Source organism: Clinocottus analis, unplaced genomic scaffold (genome assembly GCF_023055335.1).
Source record: "Clinocottus analis isolate CAN_PGR_092001 unplaced genomic scaffold, fCliAna1.0.p SCAF_20, whole genome shotgun sequence".
NCBI lineage: Eukaryota > Metazoa > Chordata > Actinopteri > Perciformes > Cottidae > Clinocottus > Clinocottus analis.
The window spans coordinates 2,006,939-2,026,795 of record NW_027175932.1 but is presented as its reverse complement, the minus strand read 5'-3'; the positions used below and the strand labels follow the sequence as shown (position 1 = coordinate 2,026,795).

At 44.3% G+C, this 19,857-nt stretch overlaps 2 protein-coding genes across 6 annotated transcripts in view; both read right to left on the bottom strand.

Annotated features, from left to right (window-relative positions):
- The window catches only part of sfmbt2 (Scm like with four mbt domains 2), a 30,978-nt gene extending 30,752 nt beyond the window's left edge, over positions 1–226 (bottom strand). For 4 of the 5 annotated variants that reach the window (XM_068586963.1, XM_068586957.1, XM_068586961.1 and 1 more), the window contains exon 1: positions 150–226. The gene's annotated coding sequence lies outside the window, so the exon portion shown is untranslated. The remainder of the gene's footprint in view (positions 1–149) is intronic. The other variant, XM_068586958.1, reaches the window with a different exon arrangement.
- An 8,164-nt stretch (positions 227–8,390) lies between these two features.
- Positions 8,391–19,768, bottom strand: itih5 (inter-alpha-trypsin inhibitor heavy chain 5). The gene is made up of 14 exons (XM_068587089.1): positions 19,655–19,768; positions 19,505–19,549; positions 18,954–19,117; positions 18,651–18,755; positions 17,744–18,003; positions 16,968–17,137; positions 16,577–16,693; positions 14,748–14,919; positions 14,358–14,667; positions 12,017–12,696; positions 11,602–11,655; positions 10,194–10,310; positions 9,723–10,100; positions 8,391–8,974 (listed from the first exon to the last, which is right to left on the bottom strand). Exons 1-14 carry the CDS (start codon positions 19,766–19,768, stop codon positions 8,718–8,720), a joined length of 2,943 nt encoding a protein of 980 aa, XP_068443190.1. The 3' UTR covers positions 8,391–8,717.
- Positions 19,769–19,857: the final 89 nt, after the last annotated feature.

Sequence of the window (19,857 nt, the reverse complement as noted above, 5' to 3'; positions counted from 1 at the left end):
GCACTTCGTGGGTTTTCGTGGGAGAGACGTTGAACTCTCTTCGTGTTTATTCCGTCGACAGAACAAACAAACACACACACACAAAACGCAGCAAACAGCGAGCGACTCGTCCGGTAACGCGCGCGAGAGAGAGCCGTCACCTGTCTTACCTGTCCAAGTTTTGTGTCGCCTCTCCTTCTCGAGACCCCCTCTGCTTGCTCTCGCTCGCTCGCTCGCGCTCGCTCTCTCTCGCTCTCTCTCTCTCGCGCGCGCTCTGTCTCTCGCTCTGTTCTCCTCGTTCGCGTGAGCACGAGCACGGCGGCGCGAGGGACGTCTTTCAGCTGCTGCCCCCGATTCAATATGGCATCTCCCTTCTGCGCATGTGCAGGAAAATATCATCTACAGATATTTTTTAAGTCAACTCCTTGTCTATATATGTATATATATGTATATATATATATATATATATATATATATGTATATATATATATATATATATATATATATATATATATATATATATATATATGTGGGTGTGTATATAAGATACAATTACAGGATTACAGCAGCATTGTTGACAAGGAAATAAAGGTTAAAAAAAAATAATAATATAAGTAAACAGTAAAACAGTAATTAAATACAAATTAAACAGTAAGAAGAATATTAAATACACAGATGGAATAAAATAAAAATGTGTCTAAATGTACTTAAATGTAATGTCTAATGATATATATATATATATATATATATATATATATATATATATATATATATATATATATATATATATATATATATATATATTATATATCATTGTTGTATTACAGGAGCAAACACAATGTTTCTTTATTTTGTTTTGTATATAAAAAAGGAAGTAAAGTTCACCATTAAACGCAGAAAACTGTGTGGTGCACCACGAGTGTTACTGTTGTGTTTTCTTATTGAAGCTTACTCTAATGTAATGTACATGTATTTTCAATATATCTCATGGCTGGCAGCGCAAATTAACTCTACTGTGTCATTTGTTGTGTGTTTTTTTAGTCAATAACCTCAACAGAAAGACCTCTAATAATCAACGAAACATATAAGTGGTACTATATTAAGAAAACACACATATAGTTGATTATAGCAGCAACACAAACATCCCTTCATCTCCAGCTGCTTCCGCAGCAACAAACTTGACAAGTAAATGATTTATGATCTTTTTTATTCCCATTTGTCCTTTTGACCACTTCACTTTGTCCCATTTATTTATGTGTCTTGGCAGCCACGCAGCTCTTGAGAAATGCCCTGAGATGTTCTTGTTTCATCCCGCATGTCTTATCACAGTCAACAGTATCCTCTAGTGGTGGCAGCGCACCACGTGTCAAAGTCACGCCTCGGGGTCAAAGGTCAGCACTTATTTCCATAAACATCAGCCAGCCGCAGTGAGACTGAACCACCCGTCAGTACGCATGCACAGAAAGTGAAACCACGAGGTTTGTTCAGTTGGAAAGACTGAAGTTAGATCCCAGCAGGCTCCTCTCTGAACTCTTGTAACAATGTGTGCATCAAAATAAAAGTCAAAACTTTATTCTCCATCAGACCTTTCAGTGTGTAGATGTTGTTTTTGTTATTTTTCTGGGAATCCCCTGAAAACTTCATCAAAATCTCCCGACTGTCACCTTGATGACCTCATCTCTTGGTCATGAAACTCTGACTATGAAATACGTAAATCCATATTTGGAAGAATACAAAAGGAAGTGATGCATATTGATACTTTGGTTCGCTTCCTGTCTGTCTGTCTTGGTCTTATGTAGAATATAATGTGTCATAACTTAATTTCCTTTTGGGCATATTTCCGAACTAGTCAATAGAAATGGATGTATACATTAAAATGGAAAACTTCACAGCTGTAGAATATAAATAAGATTAACTGAAATATATCATACAGATATCAAATTAAAGATATCACCGCGAGGTGTTCCTGAGCAGAAATCAATGCATTTAAAAAAAAAAGATATTGCGTTGTGAAATTCTGCATGAATTTATCTTGAATAAACAACCTTCAAATGCAACGATACATGTGCTCGATTTTAAGGAGCCAGAAGCCCTAAAAAAAATGAGAAAGTCAACAAATATTCCAACAAATAGGCTTCAAAATAAATGTCGTCTGTGAACGTGATCACACGCCGCAATACGGGTTTTATTTTGAAAGCTGGAACGGAAGTCCAGGAAGACACAAAGGAGCCCGGAGGAGAGGCTCGTGCCGCTGGAGGAACAGATGGCTGCAGCGGAGCGTACGCCATTAATCTGCAGGGAAGAGGCTTTCCAAGCGCGCGAGAAGGGATTATAATCCCCCCAACACACACACACACACACACACACACACACACACACACACACACACACACACACACATAGTATGCATGTGATGTGTCGTCATGTTGAGTTAATGCACAAATGTTTTATATCAAACACACTTTTTAACTATTAAATATTATTTATACTTTTTGTTATTCAACCAATGAATTGTCTTCTTGCTGTTAGTTTACCTGTCGACTCACCTGTGTTATTGTTATTATTATTATTATTATTATTATTATTATTATTATTATTATTATGGAAATCATGAGATCACACTGTGATCAATAATCCTCTATACTCATATTTAATCAGAAATATAATGTATATATATAACTCACTTTGAACTTAAATACATCTTTTATTTCATCTTCACACACACACACACACACACACACACACACACACACACACACACACACACACACACACACACACACACACACACACACGAAAAAGGTTCTGAAACTTTCAGGTGAGTTCTGCTGCGAGAGTCGCATGGACCTGCGTCAAGTTACACGAGCCAACCGGAAGTGGAGTCAACTTTACTTCAAAATAAAAGAAGGTGGAAAACGAAGCGAAGATGGGGAAAAAAGAAAAATAATATGTGGCGAATATTGATGCAATTTGACTTAGCATAAACACTTAAAACTAAACTATACAAAAGGCACCAGATACAATAATACGCCCACTAAAATGGAGTCAAGTAGAAAAAAATCATTTACAATAAAATTGACAGAATTCCTCAATTTCTGTTGCAAACTGAAGGAAATAGAGCAGCTATATGTCTTGTGGTCTTTGATAATTAAAATATATTTTGCACAAGCTTTGAAGTAAACAACCTGAACATATTTAGGGAAGACTGAATTTACAAAACACATTTTTACATCTTTATGTTTTTTATTTTCAATAAGTCGTTTGTATGCTGCCGTCTGTTGTTTAATATTACAATAAAAGGTTGTTTAGACTTGACATAAAAGTAGAAATTGTCATATTTATGGGACACATTGAGAAACATATTGCCACTATTTGTAGCCTTGTTTTTCTGACGAGCTTTTACTTTGAAAGAAACGTCCAACCCGGAAGTGAGTGCTTTCCTACACCACCTGCGGTGACGGAGCTCTGAAGTTCGGCGTCTTGATTCAGGGACTGCCGAACGTCACCGCCTTCAGTACTCTCATGTGTGAGTAAAAAACACAAAGACAACTTGTATATCACAGTATGTGTGTGTATATGTGTGTGTTTGTGTGTGTATGTGTGTGTGAGAACAAAACTCTCTTTTAAAAGGCTTCTCCCGCCCACGTGGCGTTTTGTTGACGTTTGTGTTGGCAGAGCGTCAGCGGCTCCGCACCAAATTCCATTGAGAAAGACTCCTATTTAATATCGTCTTTCTTTTCGACAGATAAACACACTCGCATTTGACACTTTTGCGACATAACTTGACGAATACATGTTCTCCACTAACTTCGGCATTAATTGAGTGCTGTAAACAAAATATTTTATGAAGGAATTTCAGTTATTAGTTATCAGTTATTTCCACCGCCACTAAATAGACAGTTGCTCTGAGCGCTAACGAACCGTGTGATTCGTTTCTCTAAATGCTTATTGTAATAAAACCACGCGCTGTTTGTGGCATATCTACACGCCGAATTGTCCCTAAAGGCCGACCATAATCATAAAAGATAAGATATATCTTCCACACTGGTATGTGTGCCTATAAGCAAGGCAGAATGGGAATTTGCCATATTTTGAAGGGAAGTGTCGCGATGAACTCTCTGTGACAGAATGGCAGGTTTTGGTGCCAGGGCTTCTTTGTTCATGCAACTTAATCATCAAAAACGCCGGCCAACAATGCATATCAAATCTCTATATTATTGTTCAGTGAAATTCAACATTCAACATGCCTGTACTTTCTGTGCAGATATCGACTTATTTCACAAGTGTGTCGTCATACGATGTAATTATTTTCATCAGCAGGTTTCGGAGCAGTGAAGTGTTGCAGAATGAGGCTGCAGGGACCTTGAGGTTGACTGAGATCAATGAGCTCTAACCTCCACTCAGTTACTTATTAGCAGAGGAATCGATACCCTCCCTCATCGCCCTGTTCTCAGCATGTGTGTGGTTCTTGGTCAAAGCAACTTTACATGCATTTGTTAATATTTATGCCACATTATTGATGTGCAGCGGAGCACGAAGGGCCCTCCAGCTACGATCCCGGTGGCGCGATGCCAAGTCACGGCCCGGAGTGCGCATCCCTCCGCCAAGCAGTGTTTAGAAAGAGCTCTTCCTCCGAGCTATTTTAGGGAGTTTCCTCCTGGTGATCGCACACACACACACTCTCACACACTCTCACACGCTCTCACGACCAAAAGGCTGAACATTCAGCGTCACGCAATGCTTTTTTTAAGGCCCTTTTTTCAAGGCGAGTGTTGAGAATCTTCACCTGATGTTGTCATTTCTGCAGTGCTTGATCCATTTAGACACAGATACACACTTGACGCCATTTTTAATGCGTGATCGACATCCTTCATGACTTTTAGAGCTTTAAAAGAAAATGTAACTTGTCAGCAGTCGGACTGCGAACACGATTATGGGAAAAAATGTCATATAATATACAAAAAAAGGAGAAAAGAATGAAAAATGCACTTCACAATGTGCCGGAAACACGAGGGGATCTTTGTGTAACCTCTGTTTGCAGAGCAAGAGTCCAAAAAAAGCCCAAATGTTCAGATCACGATGACATAAACCAGGGGAAAAGCGTCACTCTGGAATCAGTGTGGCAATGATTTAGTATCAAAAAGGAGCAGAAATGTGGACGTCGCTTTAAAAACTGTACGAAAGAAACGTAAAAAGCTATGAAACGATTACACGGCTCTAAAGAAATGTTGTGTTGAGGCTGCGTGGGGAAAAAACACAAGGAAACACAACATATGAACGGCCCCGCTGAAAGTCATCCAATGTCACGCTGTCTGCAGGTTAAACATTACTGATTCATAGATTTCCTTTATGTCTTTTTCATTCTCTTTCTCTTTCTCTCTCTTTCTCTCAGTGAAGCGCTTCCAGGAGCCTGCAGGGATCCGCCGGCCGTGGAGGATCTGGTCCGACATGTTTTTCTGTCTCTTTCCAAAACAAAACAATAGATAGGTGAGTGGTTTCTGTTTTTGTTTCTAAATAACATCCACGTCCCTCAGGTGTTGTATTTATGGTTGTGGTTTCTGCCACCAGAGGGCGCCAGAGCCCAACTGAAATGTAGTTTATTCATTTGTAATTGTTAAATTTAATTTTCTTTTATCATTTACATGGGGTAACATGATATTTATTTTATTTATAAGCAAAACATATATTTAATTTGACCATATTCTTTTTGGACTACGAGAATATTTGTTTGTATTTCATTTATTTGGATTAAAGAAAAAAATATTTATCATTTATTTTGGCCAACAATCATTTTCTTCACATATTTTGTTTTAATAATAAATGGTCTTATAGTTTTTATTTAATTCTTTTGGAACATGAAAACATTTTTTTTAATTTAATTTATTTGAATAAAAAAAAACATATTTATCATTTATTTTGTCCAACAAGCATTTTTTCCACATAATTTGATTTAATATATTTTTTTATTTTTGGCCCATGTGATTTCTTTTCTTTCTTTTTATTTAATTGTATTTATTTATATCATCACGCTGATGTTTCTTTTCTTCTTTCTTCGTTCCTTCTTTCTCTCCATCGACTCCCGAGTCTCATGGTCAAGGGATCAGCGGCTTCTTTCTCTCTTTCTTCACCCTCTGTTTCATCTTTCCTCCGTCTGTCTTTGTGTCTCCTCCCTCCTTCCTCCTTCCTGTCCTAATGACAGACTCGTCCTCCTTTGTGTCTGAAGCTGTAGATCGCTGTGAGACGTTCAGGTTCACGTCATGAAGTTAGTTTGAATTGAAATGCATTTGTGATCTCGGACGCAGAAGTTTAAAGTTTTTGTTCGCGTTCTCTTTCAAGTTCTCGTCTCGACGACTCCTGCGATCGCTCGGTGAAGAAGAAGACGGAGGACGAGGAGAACGGAGCAGAGTGAGCGCTCCTGTCGGCCGTTTATCGTCTCTGACGTCATTAAAAGCACCTGCTCCACTCTGGAGATCATCTCCTTCATGGTCATGAGGCCGAAACGCGGCTCACATCCAGAAAATCACTCAGAGCTCAAGTTCCACTGTCTCGGGACATTTCATACAAATTCTGTGTTTGATTTTTTAATATTTATTCAGATTCCAGTGAGCGTTTAAATGTCTTTAAACAATAAATCACTCCGAACACTCGTTACCAGACCACTTCAGAGCGATGGGACGGATCCCATCCGCTCTGGGAAGGGACGCGCCGGCCCTTTAAGAGGGATTAGTTTGGACGTTCATGAAAAAGTTTCCCCAAACAAGTATGCGACTCTTAAGACTTTAATGTGTGTGTGTGAAGCCGGGCGTTTGATGGCCGACGCGGTCACGCCGGGTGTCGACCGCACCTGTTGTTTTGAGGAGGATGAGCACACACACACACACACACACACACACACACACACACACACACACATTGTCTCTCTCCACACTTCTAACGAGAAACAAACCCAGTCCAAGAAACACTGAGTCTCTCAACTGAGAGGCAGCAGGGAAAAGGACTGTCAGGGGTTCACGACCCTCCTTCGCTCCCTCCTTCCCTCCTTCTCCCTGGTCGTCTGCCAGGCAGCCAATAAATCAACTCTTCTCTTCCCAGGGAATAAAAGTGACATTTAGGAGTCGTTTCCACGCGCTGATGTTCTGGAAAGTGGAGTGTGGTGGAGGAGGCTGATAGAGCGGCATTGATGAGGTCTTTGTGGTGGGGGGCAGGGGGGATCTACAGCCACAATGGCTGCCGTTGTGGCCGCTGCTGCATGTGACATCGAGGTTACGGTGGAGACGACGATGCACTCACCGTCTTCATGTCTTCATCCCCGCATGTTGAACCCCGACATGAAGCAACATGTGGAGGTTTATGACGCCGTAAATGTCACGAAGAAGAGGAATTCAGCTCATGCGGGACTCGTATCTAAACCAAATTTCCATGTAAGACCATGGAAAATGTGGTTAAAAGTCATGTAAATGTGGTTAAAAGTCAAGAAAATTTGGTTGAAAGGCATGAAAATTTATGTGAAGTCATGAAAATCTGGTTAAAAGTCATGGGAATTTTGTTAAAAGTCATGGAAAATTTGGTCAGAAGTCATGTCGCTCCATTGGTCAACATGAACTCTGCTTGACCTCCCAACCACGATTGTCTCATAAAAACAAAGAAAGGCTGTAATCTGTGCTATGAATAAATCAAGATGATTGACAGATGAACCAGTGTTTTGGTGTTGAATTCCTGTCGCTGGAGCGCGACGACAGACAACTTGAGCTGTACCTGGCCAGAGCACACCTGTGTGGGCGGAGCCAGCAGCACCGTGACCTCCAGCTGATGACAGAGGTGGAGTGGGGTGGGGTACGGAGCGCATGGTGTGTGTGTGTGTGTTTGTGTGTGTGGGAAGTGTATTTGTGCATCCGGTCATTGCCGTCGGGACGAGGGTTGTCCAGGTGTGATCTTCAGCTTGAGGTCGCCTCACCTGAGAAACACTCAGGGTTCATACGGTCATGAAAATATATTTCAAGGCCTTGAGTTTTTTTTTAAAAGTTACCCAAAGTGTAGTAAAAGTCGCGACAGTGTGTTATATTCATGTGTTCATTCATGCTGAGTTTGAAATAATGAGTCTGCTTCTAAAAGAAAGAGGCTCAAAATATCAGCAGCATACATACAGGCATCTACATAAATGTTTATTCTTTGAATCAAACTATTGTCGCTCATTCATTTGTGTCATTTAAGGTTTACTGTATGCTTTGAATCCTCATTGTTAGTTTAAATACTACATTTTATCACTTTTTACTGTTTACACACGCATTTCACAAGATGTTTGCCCATGGACAGGTGATTAAAAGTCATGTAAATGTGGTTAAAAGTGAAGAAAATTTGATTTAAAGTCATGTAAATCCATTGGTCAACATGTGTTTGAACCCTGTATACACTCCCAACCATGAATGTCTCATAAAAAGAAAAAGTAAAAAAAAAGGTGTGTTTAAGTGTTTTATTTACAATCACAAAAAAATATTATAAAAAATAATACACATAATATAATAATAAACAGACAGAAAAAAAACCATGTAATTCTCATTAGAAATGATACAAAAATATATTCAAAAAAGGAAAACGGTAAAAAAGTGAAGTTTGGGCTTTTTGGAGGCGTCTTCATGGACGTGTTGTGGTCACGTGGTGAAGGTGTGCTGTGGTCACGTGGTGAAGGTCCGCTATGGACGTGGAGCCGTATAAGTGAAAGTAGTCCCGTGCGCGGTGGATCACACCCGGTTGGTCCCGTGTCCCTCCCCCGTGTCGAACATGTGCGACGTCAAATAGTCCTCGTAGCGCCCGTCGATGAGCTTGGCGGCGTTGTTCCGGGCGAACCAGCAGTCCACGCTTTGGGTGCCGCTGTAGATCCTCCGGCTCTTCCGGACCACCGGCACCGAGCGCCGCTTCACCTTCAGCACGGCCGCCGGCGCTGCGTCGCCTCGGGCCGGAAGCCGGGCCAGGCCCACTTCCTGGTACAGGAACTGACCTGGAGGACGACGGGGACCGGAGTTATATTAAGTCCCCGAAGGAGTCTCAATGTATGGAAGCCCATTGCCGCCACACACAAGAAATTAATAAATTAGTACCAAAAAAAAAAAAAAAATTGGGACCAGGTAATTTTGACAATTAATATCAGTAGTCAAGTTCTCATTTATCTCCAAAAGAAAACTTCTTTTTTTTTGTCAACTATTTTTATTTTAGACAAAAAAAAAATAGTCAACAAAAAAAAGTCAATTACCTCTTTTTTGTCCTAATTTATTTTTGGGGGGAAACAAAAAAAAAATATTTTTTTTCCTTGCCTTTTTTTTATGTCGACTATTTTTTTCCCCCAAAAAAAAATTGTCAACGGAAAAAAAGGCAACAACAACAACAACAAAAAAGTCGATAAACTCTTTTTTTTTTGGTCCTATTTTTTTTTTGGTCTTATTTTTTTATGCGGAAATGGGCTTCCATATGGTCAGATAAAAAAATAGTAAAAAAAATTTACAGATGTATTAAAATATACAGATGATGGTACGTTTACCGGTATTTAAGTTATGTATGACTATGCTTTACTTCTCTGTTGAGCACTTTGTAAAGGTGCTATATGTTTAAAGGTGCTATATGAATAAATTATTAAGCGCTAACACCACACTCTAAATTTTGGACGTTTTCTGTCTATTTTCTGGTTTTCTCTGGGTCGAAAGGCTCAAAGCGAGCCTTCATTGGCGTTAAAGTTTTCCGCGACACCTTACCCAGCAGCCCGTGGCAGTTGTGCGACAGCCCCTTGCTGCTGGCCACGTAGAACCCCAGGTGGTCCCTCTGGTAGGGCGCCGGGTTCTTGTACTGATGCAGCAGGATCACGAACACCACGTTCCCGCCGACCGTCACGGTCACGTTGGCCTTCCCCGCCACGGCCACCGACAGGGCGCCGCTGTCCACCGCCACGGTGGAGTGGCAGGGCAGCACCATCCGGTCCCGCCCGTCCAGGATGACCTTCTTGGGCGTCACCTCGATGTAGGCGCGCGTGGGCCGATCCACCACGATGGTGATGGTGCTGAAGTAGGTGCGCTGCTGCTTGTGGCTGCCCGGAGGCGCCGGGGCGCCGACGAGCTTCCCGTTAACCGTAACACCTGGAGACACCGGGACCCGAGGAAAACCCCCGTTAGCTAGAAATGAAAAAAGGGGCTTTTAGCGAGCGACCGGGTACCGGAGGAGTCTCTCACCGGAGTACTTGTGGTCGGACACCAGGCGCAGGACGTGTCCGGGCTCGCCGTTGATGTTGAAGCACACGGTCAGTTTGCTGAGCGGGAACTCCACCACAAAGTGGGGGTCGCCGTCCGCTGAGGAAGAGGGAAATACGGCAGGAATTGTTAGGAGACAGTGGGAACCAGTGATGTGAAAAGAAGTACCGTAAAAGTCGGGGTTACAAGCCGCTAATACCGTCGGTGGGTGTCCCCGTTGTAGCCAGCTAGCGCTGCTGCTAGTTCTCCGTTAGCTCTCCACTAGCTCTCTGCCAGCAGCGAGGAGCTAGCAGCAGCGCTACACCGAACGTAGGAACGGCTTGTAACCCGACTTTTACGAGAAACAAATGTGGGAAATAATTACACCTTTCTGGAAGGTTGTTTATTCAGGCTTTGATAGCATAACTAACAGAAACTATTGACGTAAATATCTAACATTAATTATAATAACGTACATGTTACATAAGTTGAGTTTCTATGGCTGATACTGACTGAATTTGGGTGTTCTTCGTCCCAAAAAGATACATAAAAGCACACAAAATTGGATAACTAGCTAAACTTATCATCAAGTAGTTGAATAAATCTGTTAAATGTGAATTATTCTAATGTTTTTTTTGTGTGTCTTGTCAAAAACAGACTCATGATGTAGATTAGATTCAAAATGGTCAGAAAACCTGCAGGACGGGTTTGACAAACAGGTGATGAAAAAGAAAGACAGGTGGGACTTTTGGGCTTTCTAACATCCAAAGAAAACTAGCTAACGATAAATGAAACGGTTAAAACTTTCAACCTTTGTGAAAACCTCTAAAGAAAGGAGACGCCGTCTGATGAGATCTGCTTCTGCCTTCATGATTTGATTTTCACGAGACGGTTTATACAACTTTTAGCCGGCGTCTCCTCCGGCTTGTGAGAACCGGCCGAGATGAATGGAGAGCAGAGCGATAATGACGGGGTCATTAGCGCTCGCTAACGGCCTCTGATGGGGTCCCTCTCTTTACCCTCAACACATGCACGAACTTCCCATCCCTTGACTCGGCTTCCCTTCGACCACGGCGTATGTGTGTGTCTGTGTGTGTGCGTACACGCACTTGCATGCTTTTTAAAGTGCCACTTGTGTGTGTCGGTATTTCAATTAGACGCTGCGTGTTTCTTTTCAGGTCGTGTTCAGAGGCCTTCGCTCAGACTGTCTGACGAACAACCAAATTACAGGCCGCCCACGCAGAGAGCGTAGAAAGAGAGTGTGCTGTACATTCCCCATCTTCTCCTCTCTTTCAAGTATTCCTTGTAAACAACTGCATGTATGTGCTCACAGTATATAAAGCTCAGATGCAATCAGGTGAAACAGGCCGGGTGGAGGGGGAACATAGAGAGAGAGAGAAGGTGGAGTCACCTGATGTTTTGGAGAAGGTGATGGATTTCTTGGCCGGTCGTCTCTCACCTTTACCTGCGAAGAAGAGAGTATTTACCTTCTGCAATGAGTCAGAAGGCTGCCATATTTAGTCATATCTGAAGACAGCAAAAAGACTCGTGGTCTGCATGTTTTCTGAACCAAAAACCTCTGAAAGGTTCGTAGTTTGCCGCCTTTGCAGAGGACAATAGCTGCAGTTAGCTTGGAGCTACAACGGCTTCCCAAGGTGACCCAGTTAAATGGCTTCAAAAAAATCCTTTATATCATAAAAAACTCCCTTGTTTCTGTCTATAAGCCAGGCACTTGGAGTTTTCTTTTGAAGAAGTCACAGGTTTCAATCCCATTTTAGTGCTGTTCAGACGCCCTAAACAACTAAATCTCGGAGACGCAACCTCACCGATCTTGTTGCTCAGAGATGTAGTCTGGCCGCCCGGCTTCTCGTTGGATTCCCGTTGCTTTCCGTCGTCTGCATCCTCTGGCAGCTCGTTGGCGGTTGACGGGGCGTCGCCGGCCGCCGGCGGGGCGGTGGGCGCTGCAGCCATGGTGCCGTCGGCCAGGACCTCGGGCTTCTCCACCACCAGGTTGGTGAGCGGGGTGAGGAAGCGGTACGTCAGAGACAGATTGGTGGCCTGCTGGACGTGGCCTTCCCTCTCCTTGCTCGTTTGGCTGCGCAGCCGCCGCCGCAGCCCGTCCTTGACGCTCAGGAAACCCCACAGGCGTTCCACGAAGTCTTCCGCGATCGAACCCAAGACGACTCCCAATCCCTGCGCGACCACCGACCCCGGGGTCTTCGCTCCGGTCGCCGCCGCCGTCGCCGCTTTCACGTGCTTCTCGGTCTCGGTCTCTCGGCGCCGCAGAGGGACGTCGGTCTCCAGGACGATGCTCCGGTCGTTGTTGCTGGCCGTTATCTGGACGTGCAGCGACTCCGCGCTCTGATTCGACAGCTTGCCGGCGATGACGATCTCGGAGCCGTTGAAGTAGTTGGGGAACAGATGCTGGGTGACGTACCGGACGGAGTCCTCGGTGTAGTTGATCCGTATGTCGGACAGCAGAGGCGTTCCTATCTCGTCGTAGAACCTGGAAAGTGACGAGGAGACAGCTCGGATTCAAAATAACAACGTGAGCAATGATCTGTTCTGGGGCCCCTTCTGGCCAACGTCGCTCTGATAATTGCCCGTGTTGTTGCAACTACGACTGGGTATCAATCGAAATAACCCAGTACCAAGTAGTATTGAAACTTCAATACCTGCAATCGACCCATTTCGTGCCCAAATCTTGTAAATTGAGAGAATTGAGAGTGCTCAATTGGTACAAAACTGCGTGTTCTTCCAGATTTCATCAAATGTCTTCGTTATTCAAACAGGGGCCACCTTCCGGCCAAAAAAAAACCTGTGCTTGTCTAACCTCTCAAAGCTAATTCCACCCCACTTCAGAGTTTGTGCACACATTCATAAAAGAGTGTGTGGAAAGCAAAGGTTGCGAATGTGTGTGTGTACAAGTCCTCGCGCCGCCGTAAACCTCCACACCTCTTAACCAGCGTGTTTGTTCAAGCCGGACCAGGTCTATTATCTGTGGAGTCTATCTGTTAACCCCACGGTACATACTCAAATGCAGGTTTCACAACACACACACACACATTCCTGCTCCACTGAACAAACATCTTGTGTGTCCGAGTGCGGAAGAGAGAAGAAGGTTGTGGCTGTTGTAGACCGAGGCTGCCCCGTGTTGGAGTTGATTAAAGAGGACGGTTGTCAGCACCGTCACATTTGCGATCCACGTTCCATCGAAGCTCGACGAAAGATGGACGGACGTGTCGAAGGGGAAGAGGGAGGGGATTAAAGAGAGCTAATTGCTTAATAAGAGGCGGATTATACACATGTGAAAGGGTATTAAGAAGTTATATTTAATGACAGCTTCTTATAAATTATGGATTCTTACTCTTTTTTTATTGCATGTTTGAAACAGCTAATGTGCTTGTAGGTGTTTTACGTTAACGAGTAATTTCTGAAGAGTGCAATCCAAACGTGGAGACAGAAGGAAAATGAGAATGTTGCATATTTCCATCTACATAGATGTCCCGTTGCCAATACGATGGCCATATCGTGTGTTTTTTAAAGGAACTACCTTCAAAATGTCTCAATAGTTCATCGTCTGGATGGCTAAAGGTCAGAAAAAGGGAACCTCAAGCCGCTGTTGGATCAGGTTCAAGGTGGCCAGTTGAAATCCCAAAATAAGCAAAGACAAATCTACCTTTTCTCCTTTGTGTTGTCAGATGTAAATCTTATCAGTGACCTCTTGCTTCATGTCGGTGTAAACCTGATGCGTTTTTCTGTTGGTTTGGTTTCTTTTCACACAAAAAAAGGTTCTCTAAGCAGTCTGGAAACGCCTTAAGACCACATTGTGAAGCCAGTCTGAGGCCAGTTTCAGATGATTTATGAACCAGTTTCGGATATAAAAAGAAGCCTTCCTCTTTTCACTTTACTCTTTTAGCACCATGGGATTCCTTTGCTTTAAAATAGGTAGATGTGGCCACCAGCATCTTGAGAGTACGTCATCTAGAAGCTAAAATAACCCGCAACTCCAACATTGGTCGCCATTGTACACATCCAAGATGGCTGCTGTGTTTGCATCTGGGAAAATGGGATTTTCTTATATGTACAAAAACGCCCAACAAATTTTGGAAAACTCACAATTATGACAAAGGAAGAAATATTTCATCAACATATGGACTGACTCACCCTTTGAGCATTGCGCTGGCGTCGGCGTCCTCGTTGATGCGCCTCATCATCCCGCAGTTCTCCAGAGCCATGCGCTCCAGCAGCCGGTAGTCCACGTCGTTCCCGATCCCGATGGTGAAGACGCAGAACTTCTCCTTCACGGCCGAGCGGGTGTTGCCGAGGATCGCGGTGGACTGCACCTCCCCGACCGTGGGCCGCCCGTCCGTCAGGAAAATAATGAGGGAGACGCTGTTCGGACCGGCGTCCGGGCCGGAGAGGTAATCGCCGAGCAGAGTGGAACCGGTCCGGATGGCGCCGTCGATATTTGTGCCTGAAAGCGGATCATATTTATCCATCAAAATATAGAAAATGTGAAGGAGACGAGCCAAAAAAAGGGTAACAATGCCTCACCTCCAGTGGGCACCAGCGTGTAAATAAACTTCTTGGCGTCTCGGACGTTCAGCGGCGTCACCGGGACGAGGCGGTCCGGCTGCCAAACTTTGATCCTATTGGAGAAGCTGATGAAGTTAAAGCGATCGCCGGGTCGCAGATCCCTCAGAATGGTGAACAGAGCATCTTTAGTCTGAGGAACAAAGAGACATCATGTCATCTTTTAGCCGACATTAGTCTGATTTTACTCTGAAGAACCGTGACGGATTCTTGTGGAACCGTTGATGCATACTGTAGGGTTTGTCTGTTTGCTGATGATTCAGCGTTTTACTTTCTTAATCATTATCCCGTCCGATCAAAAGGTTATGGTTTGTTGGTTTGTTTACAGAAGAATAATGGGCCCGGTTTGCACCAATAATTCTTGGTGGAAGGGTGCAGCTTGTGGCGAGGAAGAAGATGCTTGAGGGCGGGGCTACTTTGTGATTTACAGGCCGTATACAACGTCTCTATTTCAGTCCAAATATGCTAACGTCTGCTCTCTGGTTGGCAAAAGCCAAGAGGGCCACGGTTGTACGGCGTAAATGGCGACGTCCAAAACGCCAAACTCAAGTCTTCAGTCCACAAACCGCCGGGTGACGTCACGACGCCCACGTCTCGCTTCTCAAGTCTTATCTTCTTGTGTGCAAAGACTTCTTCCCACTTTTCTGGGGCTTCACAATGTCCTGAGCGTGGGTGCGATATATAATTGCGATATATAATTTGGCTCCGGGGTGGTGGGGGATTTATAGAAGTCTATACTGGCTGTGTACAGACTGACCCACACTGAAACAGTCTATTGTGGAGCCACATCAAAACACACTTGTTGTTCTGTCCCTGGGTTGGCGGGGGGTCGAGAGGTCGAGGGTGCCGTTGTCGAGAAAGTTCCATTACCCCATAGACGTTGACCTTCCTCCCTCACAGCGCGGCCTTGTGTTGTGTGTTTTCCACTTTTCTTTTCTCACTGACAATCTGTTTTTCCTTCTCGGCGTCCTGATACTCGCGGCAGCTGCAGAGATCAGCTCCGAGTCTGGCCGAGGGGGGATTATCCTCGCTATTACAGATGGAGGAAGAAAAAAACAAAAAAAGGTCTGATAGTGATATTCCAGTGTGGGAGTGAGGAGGTGGGGTGTCGGGTTTCTGAGCCGATGCAGGAATAAGGTTCAAACTGCTTCTCTGACACGCTCTGAGGGGGAAAAATAAGACTTCTGGTCCGAGGTGGAACCTTTAGCTGCATTATGAAAGATTTAATGTCAAAATAGACCCAACACACAAGTGCTTTTCATCACAATATCAAATACCATCTCTACCAGAGCCGCGTACACTTTCCTCACACTTCACTGGTTGCAAAAAACCAAGATGGCGACGGCCAAAGTGACGAACTGGACGCTTCAAAACAGCCGTCTGCGAACCAATAAGTGGCTTCAAGACGACTACGCCCCCTTCTTCTATAGAGTCTGTGATTACGACCCATATCTACCTTTAAATGTTAGACGTGACAGCGATTATGGCGGTAGTGAAGGAAGAAGTCTGTCAAATCCACGTAGGAGACCAAAGTTCAAGTCCCGTGTGACTGCCACTTAACTTACTTAAGTTAGAACTCAAACCAGGATCGATTCCTAAACCTCACCACGTAGTTTTGTGTCAATTCATAAACCAAAATAATGCATTCATGTCATCATTGGCAAACCTCCTTATGCGTTGTTTGGATGCCAGGAAGTGTTGAAAACTCTGATTGTCCTAAATTACTGCTGCATTCCTGCAGCTTTGCGTTCACGCCGTACCTCCAGGCGTGCCCCGAGTGGCGGCTTTACCTGTCTGATCTTGGTCCCCACCATGGAGGCGCTGGTGTCGATCACAAACACCACGTTCTTGGGCACCACCGGCAGGTCTTTGGGGGCAAAGTAGTGCACGAAATGGCCGTTTAAAACCTTTGGAGGGGGAAAAAGAAGGAAGTAGTTTGTGTGTGTGATTAACAAAACAGTTTGTCCTGAAGAGAGAGAGAGTCTGGCAGCGGAGGGACCGCCTTGGCAGGCGACCAGAGGACTGAATCACTAACAGGTGGGCGGATGAGTGCAAGTCTGTGATGGGAACTCCGCGTGCACGCTCGCAAAATATGAAAACGTTTTCACGGTCTGTTTTTCACGCGTCGGAAACCTTTTTCGCTTCGTCTCTGCGTTTTAAATTTTGAAAGCGAGGAAGCACCTGAATGTCTCCTATCCCCATGTCTCTCTGCACGTCGTAGCGGATCACGAAATCTCCCAGCATGCCGTTGGTGGTGATCTTGGCCTGCTGGACGATGTTGGGGCCGAAGGTGATGCTGCAGACGTTCTTTTCGATTTTGACGGCGGTGGTGACGGGAGGCTCGGACTTGGCTGGCGGCACAAAGACAGGAAGTATGAGAAAAAATAAACATTGTTCACACATTTAACACACCTGTAGCACACAATTGTAAAAATAGTAGATCATATTTAGAGTCATTAAGATCCTGCATTTTCAGTCCAAAAATCGGTTCAGAAATAGAAAAAAAGAAAAAAATGTAAAAAAAAATAAATGTAAAAGATTAAAAACAATTAAAAGATTTTTTTTTAAATGTAAAGACATTTTTAAAAGAATTAAAAATATATACATTTTTTAAATAAAAAAATAAAGAAATTAAAAAATTACAAAATTACAAAAATATATTTTTTTTTAAAGAAATTTAAAAATTAGAAAAATTAAAAAATTACAAAAAAATATAAAAAAATATAATAAATTTAAAACGGTCATGTATCTTCTTAAAAGGATTACAGTACTTTAGCACTTTAAATGAATTAGACCGGACCTGTGGATGATGTAAAAAGAGTTTTAGTTTAAAAAACACACTTCCTCACATCCGTCAGACAAAACAGAAGAAATACATAAATTAAAAAAAGAATATTTGTGCAGCATGATCTAAAGAACAGAAGTAGAGGAACACAAGTGGATGGTCTCTACAGGACCTGGAGTCTTGGCCCCGGCGGCGGTGCCGCTGCTCCGGCCGTTGCGCAGCGGCAGCACCTGCAGGTCGGTGACGGGCGAGTGGTCCACGATGGTGACGTCCAGGCTGAGGCGGCTCACCAGCTGCAGCGGCCGCAGGCTGGTCGTCAGCTCGTAGCGGCCCAGCCGGCGCCGCAGCAGCTCCTCGTAGGTCAGCAGGAACACGGCCCGGTTCCGACCCGGGATGCTGGCCGCCATGCGGAACACCTCCGCCTCCTCGGGGCTGGAGGGGGAGGAGCCAAAAGGAGGAAGGAAGGAAGGGAGGTCACTTTTTTTGGAACGCCCCACTCTTTTTTTTATACGACCACTGGAGGGCGCCACAGTCAGAGATTCAAATTTTACACGGAGTGACTTTAATACAACTTATTTTATTGGTGACTTTTTTCAAATTACTGCATTTTTCTGACGTAATAAGTATTTTAGATTTAACTTTTCTATGCTTCTTTGTTTAACATTTCACTGTATATACCATATTTATTCAGACACTTCATATACTTTGCATTTTTGCACATTTTTCTTAAATGTCTCAGACGTAACTCTGATTGTTGCCACAATCAAATACATGTATAAAGTATCCTAACTGATTGGCACCAGATTATGAAGGTTAAATAAAGTGAAATCCAAGGAAGGAGGAAGAGGAAGAAGAGGAAGAGGAGCGGCCTGAGTGGTGATGTCATGACATCATCCTTTTGAACAGTCAGCAAGTCACCAAATCTCATTTTATGAAATGTCACTTTTTTCATGTGACAGCTGAAACATTCCACATGATCTCATTCTAACACACTCACACACCCTCACACACCCTTACACACACACACACACACACACACACACACACACACACACACACACACACACACACTCTCTCACCTTGCATCGCCTGACTCTTTGCTCCCGGCTCGGCCGTTCTCCGGCTTGACCTTCTTCTTCTGCTTCGGCGTGACCTCGCTCTGGTAGACACGCCCCCCGATGATCCTGCTCACGGGGGTCAAAGGTCGAGGATTAGAGCGCCGTTGAGTATCCAGGACCACACAGCACCCATCACCCATCACCCAGCATGTGTATGTGTGTCTCTGTGTGTCTGTGTGTCTTCATAACACTTTCCCCGTGTTCACAGTGACGTCAGTACCACCCTCTCTGTGTTCACAGTGACGTCATCCTGCCGTGACTCACATGGTGAAGTTGGAGACGTAGGCTCCGGCGGGGATCTGGAACTGGAAGACTCCCTCCGCGGCGGCGGCGCGCCGGTTGAGCATGGCGCAGTGCACCGCGGTGAAGGCGTAGCGGGAGATGACGGTGGTCTTGATGGAGAGCTCCTGGATGTGAGGCTTCGTCTCCTGCGGAGGAAAGCGTGCAAACGCGATCACGCGCGGAATCACCCACTCCAAAATATCCCCACATTTACGCTGATTTGGCACGGTTTTACGCGGCACTGCTGTGCGCATTTAACCCCCTTTTTTTGAGCCCCATCTCCATTTTATGCTGTGATAAACATCACAAGAAAGCCTGGATTTCCCCCCAGTTACAACAACCAAACGGAATTTGTTCCCTTGAGCTCGGGTCCAGTGCGTTAGAGGCTCCAGCTGCGCGCTTGGCGGACCTCCTGCGCGTCACGCCCAAAACCAAGCGCACTTTCTGGGTCACTTAAAAAAAAAAGTGCCAAAAGGAATATTAAGTTTTCATCCTTAAATATATCTTCATATCTGTGGTAAATGTGACCTCACCTTGCTGAGTATAGTTTTCACCTGCCGCGGGACCCTGCGCGGCGCCTGCGCAAAAGAAGAAGAAGAAGAAGAAGAAGAAGAAGAAGAAGAAGAAGACGTCAGATCTGGACAACCAGAAAGCACAACAACACACTTCTATAAACGTCTTACGATGTCCAAGTCAAAGTCTGCGAGCTCGGAGTCGAGGTCATCTCCAAACTGGGATTGCTCCAGTTGTCCCAGTACGCTCTGGCCGACGCACAGCAGCAACGTCAGCAGCAGCATCGCGCGGTCCCGTCCAGGTGAAAGTCCAAAAGATGAATGGGACGCGGGTCAGAGAGGACCGGACAGCGGCGACGAGGAGGAGGAGAGAG

Excerpts from the sequence above, each read along its gene's own strand:
- itih5 (XM_068587089.1), bottom strand. The coding sequence starts at position 19,768 with ATGCTGCTGCTGACGTTGCTGCTGTGCGTCGGCCAGAGCGTACTGGGA. Across the intron at positions 11,656-12,016 it reads ATCTCTGAGCAACAAGATCG|GTAAAGGTGAGAGACGACCG; the intron begins GTGAGGTTGCGT and ends TCTTCTTCGCAG. Across the intron at positions 10,101-10,193 it reads GTCCGACCACAAGTACTCCG|GTGTTACGGTTAACGGGAAG; the intron begins GTGAGAGACTCC and ends CGGTGTCTCCAG.